Below are 13,957 nucleotides of genomic sequence, written 5' to 3'. Positions count from 1 at the left end.
TCCCACACACTGGACTTGATTTTTGATGGCGTATTGTCGGCAACTTTACAATCTCCACTTCAACTCCTCAGCATCCATCTCGACGACTGCAAGCAGATTGCGCGTGTGCGGTTATGATGAATTTTTAAAAGTGAAAGTAGCCTAGGTAACGTTATAGATCCTGGGAGGGTGTGGCGCGTGGGCACAAATAAACTGATGTGGATTTTAAATTATTTTATCAACTTGAAATACAGGCATATTTTTGTAGATGTGTTCCTAAAAATATGCATACATTTTTACGTTTGCATGTGATTGTTTTAAACCCGTGTTTAGACCCGACCCGAACTTTCTCCAAATGTCCACCCGCATTGAATTTGTATCCGACACAGTTGGATATTTTTCACCCGTTTGAGCAAAATTTGCTGGTCACCCGTTGGGTACCCGAACCCGTGCAGGACTCTACTATGCAGTCTATGTGGGTCATACGTCAGTATAAATATGGAAAATTATCACATTCCTTCAAATGTCACTTGTGGGTGCTAAGCGGCCGCTTACCTTGCTTATTGGTTAAGTCAGCCTCTGATTATAGCATAGTTAATTATTTTAAAACCATTCACCTCAGTATCGCCAGCTGACAGTTTGGACTCTTCAGTCTATCAGAAAGCTGCTTCACTCCAGAATCCTGCAGGTCATTGTTACTCAGGTCCAGCTCTCTCAGAAAGGAGTTTGAGGATTGTAGAGATGATGATAAACTCTCACAGGACTGAGCTGTGAGATTACAGATGTGTAGCCTGTGTAGAGAACAAAACAAAACGCAGTAGTAATGCTTATTAGCATTTATAATCTGGAGCTTGAAAAAAACTTTAACTGTAGTGAATTAAGCAAAGCTAAAACAATTATCTCTTCATAAAACATCAAACCAGCATTTATTTTCACACACATTACTTTTCTCAATTTTTCTGAACTGTCTAGGCCTGCAAGATGTTTTTAATTGACCTTTTTGGGAAACACTCACCCTCTTGGCTTTTTGTATTGACCCCTTGAAACAACTGGAGTTACAGTTTTGGAATAACTTTATTATTAGCCTTCTACATTCAGCCCTCACAGCCTAGCTCTAACCTTGGTCCTTACAGTCAGAATGTATATTTATATAATTATATCACAACCTTCCCAATTTGACATTCATACTAAGACATATCCTCTTCTCTCAACATTGCATTGTTAGTATTTTTATTTATTTTTTAAATCCCAGCCAACTGATAAGTAACTCTGTTTCAGTTAATTGCCATTTGGTGTGTGATGTTAATTTTGAACCCTGGCTGAGATGCTAACTGTGTCCTGTGCACAGCCACTAGATGGCGCTGCTAGCTTGTTCAGTGCTGTCAGAAGCAAATCATGCATGAAATAGAAGCATTTTACAGGTTTTAGTAACTGCTGCAAATTCAATCTTCATACAGTCCATTCCCTTCCCCTCACCCCAAACAATATTTTTCTTAAACTTATGCAGTCCACGTGGGTCATACGTCTGTATAAATATGGGAAAATATCACATTCCCGCAAATGTCACTTGTGGGTGCTAAGCGGCCGCTTACCTTGCTTATTGGTTAAGTCAGCCTCTGATTATAGCAGAGTTAATTATTTTAAAACCATTCACCTCAGTATCTCCAGTTGACAGTTTGGACTCTTCAGTCCATCAGAAAGAAGCTTCACTCCAGAATCCTGCAGGTCATTGTTACTCAGGTCCAGCTCTCTCAGAAAGGAGTTTGAGGATTGTAGAGCTGATGATAAACTCTCACAGGACTGAGCTGTGAGATTACAGATGTGTAGCCTGTGTAGAGAACAAAACAAAGAGCAGTAGTAATGCTTATTAGCGTTTATAATCTGGAGCTTGAAAAAACCTTTAACTGTAGTGAATTAAGCCAAGCTAAAACAATTATCTCTTCATAAAACATCATACCAGCATTTATTTTCACACACATTACTTTTATTAATTTTTATGAACTGTCTAGGCTAGCAAGATGTTTTAATTGACCTTTTTGGGAAACACTCACCCTCTTGGCTTTTTGTATTGACCCCTTGGAACAACTGGAGTTACAGTTTTGGAATAACTTTATCATTAGACTTCTACATTCAGCCCTCACAGTCTAGTAACCTTGGTCCTTACAGTCAGAATGTATATTTATATGAATACATCACAACCTTCACAATTTGATATTCATACTAAGCCATATCCTGTTTTCTAAACAGTGCATTGTTAGTATTAATAAAAAATAAAAAAACAGCCAACCGATAAGAAACTGTTTCAGTTAATCGCCATTTGGTGTGTGGTGTTAATTTTGAATCCTGGCTGAGATGCTAACTGTGTCCTGCACACAGCCACTAGATGGCGCTGCTAGCTTGTTCAGTACTGTCAGAAGTGAATCATGCATGAAATAGAAGCATTTTACAGTTTTAGTAACTGTTGCAAATTCAAACTTCATATAGTCCCTTCCCTTACTCTCACCCCAAACAATATTTTTCTTAAACTTATGCAGTCCATGTGGGTCAAACGTCTGTATAAATATGAAAAAATATCACATTCCTGCAAATGTTTTGTCTCTTGGGGGTGCTAAGCGGCCTCTTACCTGGCTTATTGGTTAAGTCAGCCTCTGATTATAGCATAGTTCATTATTTTAAAACCATTCACCTCAGTATCTCCAGCTGACAGTTTGGACTCTTCAGTCCATCAGAAAGAAGCTTCACTCCAGAATCCTGCAGGTCATTGTTACTCAGGTCCAGCTCTCTCAGAAAGGAGTTTGAGGATTGTAGAGCTGATGATAAACTCTCACAGGACTGAGCTGTGAGATTACAGCTGTGTAGCCTGTGTAGAGAACAAAACAAAGAGCAGTAGTAATGCTTATTGGCATTTATAATCTGGAGCTTGAAAAAACCTTTAACTGTAGTGAATTAAGCAAAGCTAAAACAATTATCTGTTCATAAAACATCAAGCCAGCATTTATTTTCACACACATTACGTTTATTAATTTTTCTGAACTGTGTAGGCCAGCAAGTCACCCATTTAAAATGAAGGCAATTACAGAAGACTAACAGTGTTTATAAATGAATGTAAAGGAAACTCTTACAGTGCTCTTCTGGTGTTTCTGATCACTGGCAGCATTCTCATCAGTGCTTCATCAGATCTTCTGTATTTCTGCATTTCAAACATCTCTTGAGTCTCTTCTGACATCAGGAGCACAAACACCAGACCAGACCATTGAGCAGAGGACAGATTCTGTGCTGAAAGATTTCCTGAGCTCAGATTCTTCTGGATTTCCTCCACAAAGTCATCTTTCAGTTCACTCAGACAGTGGAAGAGATTGATGGTTCTTTCCACTGATTTCTCTGTCTCTATTGTCTGTTTGATATAGTCAACAATGTCTTTAACATTCTGTGTTTTTAGTTTCAGTTTTGGCAGTAGTCCCTTCAGGTCACTCTGATTGGACTCCAGTGAGAGACCCAGGAGGAACCGAAGGAAAAGGTCCAGGTGTCCGTTCTCACTCTGTAAAGCCTTGTTGACTGCAGCCTTATGAAGCTGAAACAGTGGCTTTTTGGACAGTTTCCATGCCAGTTTTTCTCTCCAGGATTGAAGAAATGAGTTTGTTTTCTTGTCTTTGCCCATCATAAACACATAAAGAGCAGCAAGGAATTCCTGTACACTGAGATGTACGAAGCTGTAAACGTTTCTTGCTGCTACCTTTTCCTCCTGAAACATTTGAGTGCATAACCCAGAGTACAACGACCCTTTTCTGACATCTAGTCCACATTCTTCAAGATCTTCTTTGTAGAAAATCAGGTTTCCTTTCTCCAGCTGTTGAAAGGCCAGTTTCCCAAGCTTCAGAATAATCTTATCAAAAGACACTGCATTGGCTTTAGGTTCAGAGTCATCACAGTATTTTTCTTCCATCTGTTGCTTCTGAGAAATTAAGAAGCTTGTGTACATCCCTGTGAGAGTTGTGGGAGTTTTGTCATTGCTCTCTCGAGCAAGTAGAGGCTGGAGTACAATAAGAGAGATCCAGCAGAAGACGGGGATATGGCACATGATGTACAGACTCCTGGATTTCTTGATGTGACTGATGAGGTTTCCAGCAACCTCAGGACTGCTGTTATTGATGAAGTATTGCTCTTTCTGCTCATCGTTAAATCCTCGCACCTCTGTCACTTGATCAATGTAGTTACGGGGTATCAGACTGGCTGCTGCTGGTCTGGATGTGATCCAGATGAGAGCAGAGGGAACCAGGTGTCTCTTGATAAGGTTTATTATTATCTTACTCACTGCTGTTTTTTCATTTACATTTGTAAATGTGTCATCTTCTTTAAAGTTCAAAGGAAAGCGACATTCATCCAGCCCATCAAAGATGAACATAACGTTACCATCACCTTCAGGAAGAGAGGGCAATTCTTCAGGACTACTAAAGAAGAATTTGTTGAGCAGTCCCATGAGACTACACTCTCCTTTAATCAAATTCAGTCTACGGAATGGAAGTGGAAATATGAAGACTATATCCTGATTTTCTGTTCTTTTAGCCCAGTCAAAGATGAATTTATTGACAGAGACAGTTTTTCCCACTCCTGCGATTCCCGTTGTCAGCACTTTTCTGTTTCGTCGACCCATGTCACACTGGACTTTAAACATGTCATTACACAGAATTGGCTGCTCCTTGGCAGTCAGGTTGTGATTTGATTCGATCTGTATCACCTCATGGTCGTTCACTCTTCCTCCAGTCTCATTCCCCACCACATATAAATCAGTGTAGATGTCACTCAGGTATTCCTGATGACCCGTCTCTGAATTACCAACCAATATCCGCTCGTAGTCCTGTTTTAATTTTTTCTTCAGTCTACGGCTAGTCTTTGTGTATTTACGAAGAGTAACTTGACTGTCTGCAGTTGAGCCTTTAAGAAAGAGGGGAAAATACAGCAAAAAGTAAGTGATTGTGTTTTTCATGAACATATATATTTTTTTCTACTATGGAAGTCAGTGGGTTTGGGTCATCAACTGTTTGGTTACTGACATTCTTCAAAATATATTCCTTTGTGTTCAGCAGAAGAAATAAATTCATACAGGTTTGAAACCACTTGAAGGTGAGTAAATGACAGAATTTTCCTTTTTAAGTAAACTATTCCTTTAAGGCCACGCTGATCAAAATTATTACACGATCTAGCACACCGAACAAGACGTGAGACTGTATTAGGGTTAGGTTGGGGTTATTGCAATGACCCTGCGTATGTAGAAGTTGCTTGTAGAAGTTTTAATTCAGGGTTTAAGACTCTTGTAAACCATTTAACCATTCGTAAAAAATGACTAGACAGTCTGTTCTAATAAATGTACTTGAATAAGATCTGCCGCTGTTCTTCTTGGCCCTGTAATTGTTGATTGCTGTTATATTTTCACTTGTTTCCATGTACAGACAGGGATTATTTACCCCTGATCTCTTCTGAATGAGCTCCAACAGCGGCAGACGTCTTCAAATTGCCTTCAGCCTGACTTGAGTGTGTGTGAGAGAGAGGATCACTCACTGGGAAACATAAGTCACACAAACACATCAGCAGAGCAAAGTTTAAGTCAAATCTTTACATAGGTAAACAATCAATCAATCACATTACAGTCAGAGTGAACTAAATGTTACCTTGCTTGTGATTGTTCTCCAGCTGCTCAGCCAGATTGTTCTGGTTCATCTTCTTCAGGATCTTCACTGTGATCTTCACAGCTGCTTCTGATCCAAAACATGCTACCATCTTATCCACAGTTATTAATCTATCAGCATTCTCCATTTCAGACTTTGTTATACACTCATGATCATTCTGTAAGTGCCACTTAAACGTCTTCTGTTCAGCTTCTACCAGTTCATTCAGTGAGTTTAACAGCAGCTCTTTAACAGACACCATTGTCCTTCACAGATTCACAGCTGCAGGATAAAAAGAAAAATATCTAAAGTAGTTTCACTCTTAACATGTTGACCTAAGCGCTCAAATGTTATTTGGATAATGAAATTAAGCTGTGATCAGATCAGGACTTTCATCCAAACTAATCTGTTAAAGGGGTCCTATAATGCTCCTTTATGCATGGCATCTATCTGAAACATGCTGGCAATGAATTCCCTAGCAACAAAATATTTAGCACAAGTTTCACCTTGTAATTTCCAAAAGTCATTGTGAAAATCTATTTCTTTACCACCTCATATTCTCTGTTTTTAATTTTTCCCTTTTACACTTTTGCCATATGTTGTCTCAACATTAAGGCAGTATATGCTCTAGTACTGTTACTCTAAACAAGTTATCTGACAGGTTTATCATTTTGATACTAGAATTAGTTGATTTCTTCGATGATGCATCATACTATGGTAGTTAAGCAGTGAGTAATGTTGCTGTACGGGAAACATAGTTTAGATTGTTGAATGGCAGGGCTGTCCGTCACCAAATTACACAAACATCTCATTCAAATGTCTACAAAACTATAAAACTGATCCGAGATCAGGTAAAAACTGTAGGGCTGAGAAAATATGGGCAGAACTCTTTACTGCCCTTGTACTTCAAAAAGCCTTTTAACCCTCTGGGGTCTGAGGGGTTTTTGGGGTCCTTGAGATGGTCTGACATGCCCTGACATTTGTGCTTTTTTCAGTTGCTTATAAACATATTAATGGCAAAGGTATAATTACACTCTATTTAGCACAAACAGGGCTACCATAATATGTGAGCAACATGCATGTACATGTTTGTATTTTTGAGAGAATAATGTTTATGCATGGTTATTGAAAAAACTAAAAACTAAAGTTTCTGAAATAAGGCCACAAAACACATACTAAATATGTGACAATAAGACTTTTGACTAATGGATGTCGTTGCCTAGAGTTTTTTCTTCAAAATGATGTGAAAATCATCCTGCCCTTATCATTCACATAACACTATACATTGATTTAAATCTTGTAAAACACTTTTTGCTTGTAAATGCAATATGCACAACAATTCAACACCATCATGCATATTTAGTGATTCACACCTCAATCAATGGGACAATGGGGCCCGCATACTTAATGAGCCATTCATTCAGGTGTGTCACCTATAGCCACAAGAAAGAATGCAAGAGCTATATATATATATATATATATATATATATATATATATATATATATTAAAAAAATATAAATATATATAAATATAAATATATATATATATATATACACTACCAAACTGGTTCACAGTTGGAAGCATGTCAAATTTTTGTTTTGTTTTTTCACAAATTTTGCTTGCAAATTGTATAATATCCAAGGAAAACATGTCTAGTAATTGTGCAGTTAATTCTCATACTGTATTTTCAGTTTTGGAATATGTATCCTCTCCCCAAATTTGTCAATAATAAAACACAATGAAAATTATTTAAAGAAAAGGCTTATATTTACCTTTTAAAATTTGTTTACATCTACCTTGTAAATATATTTTTTTTTATTAAAAAGGTTACAATTACAACAACAATTGAAGTGTAATCTTTCTTTGTAAAAACTAAAGTATACATTTTATCATACATATTTCAAAGTTAAGGATTCATTACTTCGAATATAGCCTACATTGACAAAACATACCATATTTAACATATTAGCAAAAATTGGCAAACAAAAGCTTATTTGAGGTGGCAGATATTTTACAGTAAAAATGTGTAATCTATCCAAAACTAATCAACGAAATGTTGTCTTTCATTTGTCTGTAACATAGGTCTTTCGTTTTTATTATAAGGAATATAAATGTTAATTTGCAGTTTAATACGTTGCTTATACAAATACATTTTATTTCAACATATTTCAGTCGATTTTTACTCAGTATGGCAAAATAGTTTGCTAAAAGCAGATCATTCATTCACACACAGAAATGCAATTCAAATTTAAACCGTCTTTTTGCGAGTTGTGGTAAACAGCGCATCTCTGCCGTTCATTCATTCACACAGAAACGCGATTTACTTGAGAATGAAAAAAAACTTACTACAGTATTCCATCCGTTGCTCCTCGAAATACCAGCACTTCTGAGGTACATTTTCCATTATTATTATTCCTCACAGCGCTGCGAGACAGTGTAAACAAGTACAATGATCTGAATAAACTTGATGTGTTTTCTCGAGCTGATATGTGGGCGTTCACAGTTTGTATGGGATCGTCTCAGTCATTTGCGTTTGAATAGCGCGCGCTCTCCGTGGGCGGGGCCGATTAAAACGTAATGAGCTGAGATGAGAACGACTGACATCTCTCTCTTTTCATAAAGATTACATAAACAGAGAATATTTTTTTATATATATAGATTACTTCATTTAAAAGAAGAGAATTCAAGCTTCATGCCTGTGTGTCTGTATGCCTGTTTGACTGAGTATTCGCTGAGTTATTGTTCATTTTCGGACGCGTTTCAGAATGGACTTCACTGACAGAGAGAAGGCAGAACTCGCTTCGTGTTTATTTTTCTTTATTTGGCGAAAAGCACAACACTTTGTTTTTATTGTGAGTATACACAAAAATAATACACATTTAACAGAATCGATTGATGTATGAAACTTGTTTGTAATATCAAAGTCAACAGAGCAAAATTAATCTCTTTTGAACTGATAAAAAAAAAAAGCGAGCTGGTATCGCCAGCTATACAGCCGACCCCAGGGGGTTAAAGGTATACATGTGAATTAAATGTGGCACAATGGCCTTCATCATCACAGTATGCTAATGCCTATCTAGTACAAGGGTTTAATCAATATGCTGATTGAGGACTGTTGGGACACTCCAGGCACAGGATGGTTCTGTTGGGAGAGTCGTTTGCACCTCAATGACACGTCTGTACTATTTGCTTCACAGGACATATGCTTTCAACTACATACAGTTTATTTGCTAGTGTCTTCTAATATGTAACTATGCCATGTTTGGTCTCATCTGACAACCTATAAACTGAAAGGAATGGTGGTGAACTTAATAGAGATATTAAAGTATCCTAATGTACAATCTAGGTACTATTGGTTAAAAATGCATTGAGGAGAATATGTTAATGTTCTTCTCCCCCTCTTGATCACTACCCATTTGCCTCATCTTTTGATTTCCTGTCAGTTGGGTTTGGTGTTGGTATTCCACTCATGTTTAACAATGCTTTGCTCAGGGTATAAGAAGGAAAGGTAACTGTTGATCAAGGAGAAAGGCTTTAACCCTGCCACTCCCGCACACCGGTGCGTAACCTCATACTACAAGAAAGACTTTTACGGCCTCTACTGTTATTATTTATTACAACTAAGTTTCTATACAGTATGTTGTTCCATTCTACTGTCTGTATATTTAAACATGTAACTTAATAAATAACTTTGCCTGCTTTAAAGGTTTTGAGAATCTTTCCTCTTATCACTGATTATGTTGAAAGCTAAAGTGATTATAACTTTCGTTATCTAAACGTTCAGGTTAAATCCTACGTTTTCCTATCAGTTCTAAGAAAGACATTTACCTTTAAAGAATAAGAGGTTAAAGAAAAACAACAACTTTAATGGAGTCAGATTAATTATATTGGAGTCAGATAAATAAATGCCTTTTGTGCCGATTATTGGTTCAAAATAGCAGTGTAAGCTTCTAGCCTTACAAAACCATAAACACAGGTTTACTGGGATCGGCCCCCACAGCGAACCATTGAAATCTCAAAACATTTGGAAACAGTTGTGACGTAACAAAGCCTTTTTTTACCGAATTCGTGTGACGAAAGCGGCCATCACTAATGAAGACAAACATTTGACTGAACAAGATCCAAACTGGAGTATAAAGTCAGTATCTCGGTGCTCTTTGATGCGGGATAGTTCAACTGGCAAAAATCATACAAGGCCAAGGCACTCGAGAATTTAGAAAAAATAAAAGCCTTTATTCATGGCTATAACATTTTTATGATCATTCAGATATCCGCATAGCAAGTGTGTGTGAGGATCACATGCCAAGGCCATGGAGAGGAGTGAGAGGAGTTAGTTTTAACCACAGAGGAATGTGAATGCAATCTAGCATAGTTTCCACTGATGCATATGTTGACTGAAGTATTCTCTTTAAGATATTAGGATTGTGTAGCATGAGATATACATTCAATTTTAAACATGAACAAGTTTCTCTACCTTGTAGAGATAATGTAAGTTCTTTTGGTCAGCATATAAATGCCCAACCTTTGTGTATTGACGAATGAAGACCATCTCTCTAGTAAATTGTTTTTCTCTGCTATGTCTCGACACATTCAGTAATAAATAAGAGATCTCATGGCATCTCATGGTGTTCGCTTCCATGATTCAGGGAGAAAAGCTTAATTCCAAGTCTAGACTAGTGCCAGTGCTGCCAACTCTCAGACATTCAGTGCGAGACTCACGCTATTGACACTGTTCTCACACTTACTCATGTTACACAACCATATTCTCACTTCTCCTTCTAAGGTTTTTTTTTGTTTTTTTTGTTTTTTTTTTTGCTATGTGGCCTGATTTCAAAGCCCTTTATATTGATCTCCACTGTTACAGCAGTGTCAGCCTGACAGATGTCATTGTTCTCATTGGCATCTTCAGCCAGGGTGGCATTGCTGTAACCAGCGGCAGATTTCATGCTAAGTTGGCATTTGTCAACTGGGGAATCCTCTTTATTGTCCTCTGACACTTTGCACAACAAAAGTGAGGAGCCACTCAACTCTGTATTATTACTTACAAAAATCTTGAGTCTTACCTTATTTTTCAAAACTTTTGCGAGTTCGGACAAACACTTCCTGTTTAATCAGTGTTTCAGAGCTCCGTACGTTAACAATGGAGCGGTTCATAGAGTTTTATTTTGAACTTGGACTTACGGAATACGGACAGTGCTTAGTTCAAGGAGTTCAGTAAAGTTGTTCAAAGATCCGAACTTCCCAGATCAATAAATCATGAGCTTAATGTTGTTAAAACTCAAATGACACCTTTTTCCAATCCATTGATGACTAGCTACAACCTCATATATATATATATAATACATTATATACATATTAATAACACTGTACCCAAGTTCTTATCTCATTTTTTTCACAAAACACCATTCATAAGCTGAAATATGTGCCCTCTCTCTCTCTCTCTCTCACACACACACACACACACACACACACACACACACACACACACACACAGATTGACATGCATGCTCAGGGCCAGTTCTGCAATCCTACTGTATGTGTACAGTATGTAAATTGAGCACTGCTGTTCAGTCGGCTTGTTTGGGGCCACATTTATTTTTAGTTTTGATTATATTTTTGAAATATATAAAACAATGAATTTTATTTGGATGAATTTGTCTGCCTCTTATCAGATTTACCAATTGTTATCATTTCTATTTGTGCTGGTCAATTATGAACAATAGGTACAATTAAACTGCTTTTGAGAGAATTGTGAGGGGCCGATTGAGTGGCTCCTCCACTAACAGATCTAATCTCAATCCAAACCTTTGATAAAACTTGAGTCTGCTTTTATTTCTGACATACTCAAAGTACGTACTACTTCTGACATGAAGACCAATGGTTTTGCAATGGTGGCTTTGTAGACAGTCTCAGGCTGGTGTAGACATGCTGTTGGAACACTAAAGACAAAATAATCTGATGTTGTGAAATTAAAACACAAATGGGTCTTCCAGAGGGAAAAGGTTTCAGCTTGTTTGAGGCTAATTCTTCACATTCATGAGCAATGCAAGCACAGTTCAGCAGTGGAACACCTCCAATCCACCCCTGATCTTATCAGACGTTTGGGTGTTGGAGAGTCTTTTTGTACTAACCAAAGACGAAAACAAACCATTTTCAGACACTTTATTGCTAGTTTTGGAGTGTCTGAAGTGGATGTGTGTATTTATGTTTGTTTATAGAGCTGTGGTGGTGAGTGCCAGAATGACTCTTCCTCTTTCTTTAATCTTTCTGCTCTTGACTTCTGGTGAGTCACAGTTGTTTTAGAGCTGAAAACTTGTTTTGTTTTTTAAAGCTGCTGTCCGCCAATCAGAAACACTCTCAGACTGTAAATCATTTTCACTGACATTGGATTGGTTGACATCAGGGACATGCAGAGAGTTCTTCAGGGGCAGGGGCTCAAATGAAAAAAAAGGGGCATATATATACATATATATAAATACAGACAAAAAGTTTGTAAACTATTTTAATGTTTTTGAAAGAAGCCCTTTATGCTCATCAAGGCTGCATTTATTTGATCTAAAATACAGAAAAAAAACTGTAATATTGTGAAATATCGCTAGTTTGAAATAATGATTTTCTGTTATAATATACTTATAACCTTTGATACTTTTTCAGGATTTGGAGTTTAAAAAAATAACATAATTGATTACAAATATAAATATTTTGTACCAATATACACTTCTGTTCAAAACTTTGGGGTCAGTTATATTCTTTCTTTCTTTTTCTTTTTAAAAGAAATTAATAGGCTATTTTTATTCAGCAAGGATGTGTTAAATTGATCAAAAGTGACAGTAAAGACTTATAAAATAATTTATATTTTAATTAAATACTGTTCTTTTACATTTTTTATTCATCAATGAATCTTTAAAAAAGTATCACAGGTAAAAAAAAAAAAAAAACGGTTTCTAACATTGATAATAAATCAGCATATTAGAATGATTTCTGAAAAATCATGTGACACTGAAGACTGGAGTTATGACTGAAAATCCAGCTTTGATAACAGAAATAAATGATATTTTTAAAGTATATTAAAATAGAAAACCATTATTTTAAATTGTAATAATATTTTTCTGTATTTTTAATCAAATAAATGCAGTCTTGATGCGCATAAGAGACTTCTTTAAAAAAAACTAAAATAGTCATGTGTCCAAGTTTTTTGACCAGTAGTAGGCTACTGTACTATTATGCTATTGCTGCATAATTATCAAAAATGTTGAAGTCCTTTCACGTCACCATTTCGTGTGTTGTTGTCCACCTACACGTCACATAGGCCTGTCGGTGGCGCCTGGGCTTCATTTAACCAACTATGATAGTTTGATCAAATGGTAAACGGTGTATCAATATACATAGACTAAATAAAAAATGACTTTAATACTACTTACCATTAATGCGACTTTTGGTGCTGGTTTTGTGCAGTGCTCTTTAGTCAGTTAGCATCCATTGTTTAAACGACGCAGATTCAGATCGCTTCATAAATGTAAATTTGTCTGTCCATCTAATTTTCAAACGATTTATGAATGACTGGAAAATTACCGCTCCACTTCACATTGTCTAGTGAAATTTGAACTTGTTGTGCCATATAACGATTGGTTGGTGTGTTACACATGACAAACAGGCTTCAATTAATTATGTAATATTTTAAAATGTGACATGTGGAATTTTAATTGAATCGACACACTACCTTTTATTATTGAAAAAAACGTTTAAAAATAGTTTGGTTTATTCCTTCCTTCCTGCCGTACTCACTGAAATAACTATATTTGGCTCGAGACCATCGGATCCCGATCAGACTGTGGAAAACCTACGTTTACACTAGTGCATTTTCATTTTAAAACACATAACTTTTGCTACGGTTATGCCTGCCGTCCTCCCACACACTACCCCGGAGTTTTAGGCCATGTGTCCACCAAAGCGTTTTTTCACGTGGCTGGCGTGTTTTTTCAATTGTTTTCAACGGGAGCGCTGTGTTTTTAAAACGCCATGAGCACAGCGAGATGCTGAGCTTTTTTTTACAGGTCACTGAGAGTTGAAGAATGTTCAACTTTGGGTAAAACGCAGCACATTTTAGCCAACCGTCCAATCACAGTGGAGCAGGGGCGGGACTAATACCACACCGACCAACTGCCACATTCTGCTTGTACAACGTCAACCGATGACAACAACAAACATAATATCGGAAAAAAAATATTTAAAACAATAGCCAGAGAAAATACGTTACATTGTATCGACATTTTAATATAGAATCAACACAGAAACAAAATATGTGTGAAATGAG

At 36.8% G+C, this 13,957-nt stretch overlaps 1 protein-coding gene across 3 annotated transcripts in view; it reads right to left on the bottom strand.

The window, feature by feature from the left end:
• LOC309496970 (NLR family CARD domain-containing protein 3-like) overlaps nucleotides 1-13,957 on the bottom strand; it is a gene marked incomplete at its 3' end in the record, with an annotated part of 84,485 nt that overhangs the window by 57,031 nt on the left and 13,497 nt on the right. Inside the window, exons 2-7 of one of the 3 annotated variants that reach the window (XM_082167172.1) lie at nucleotides 5,646-5,924; nucleotides 5,442-5,534; nucleotides 3,102-4,911; nucleotides 2,666-2,839; nucleotides 1,634-1,807; nucleotides 597-770 (exon numbers count right to left, since the gene is read on the bottom strand). In XM_082167172.1, the coding sequence (XP_082023298.1) occupies nucleotides 597-770; nucleotides 1,634-1,807; nucleotides 2,666-2,839; nucleotides 3,102-4,911; nucleotides 5,442-5,534; nucleotides 5,646-5,904 (2,684 nt within the window). In that variant the 5' untranslated portion in view covers nucleotides 5,905-5,924. The remainder of the gene's footprint in view (nucleotides 1-596; nucleotides 771-1,633; nucleotides 1,808-2,665; nucleotides 2,840-3,101; nucleotides 4,912-5,441; nucleotides 5,535-5,645; nucleotides 5,925-13,957) is intronic. The other 2 variants (XM_082167173.1, XM_082167174.1) reach the window with 2 other exon arrangements.

Source organism: Leuciscus leuciscus (assembly GCF_965113295.1).
Source record: "Leuciscus leuciscus genome assembly, chromosome: 4".
NCBI classification, from domain to species: Eukaryota; Metazoa; Chordata; class Actinopteri; order Cypriniformes; family Leuciscidae; genus Leuciscus; species Leuciscus leuciscus.
The sequence above is the reverse complement of the archived record's forward strand: the minus strand, read 5'-3'. Positions and strand labels throughout refer to the sequence as shown.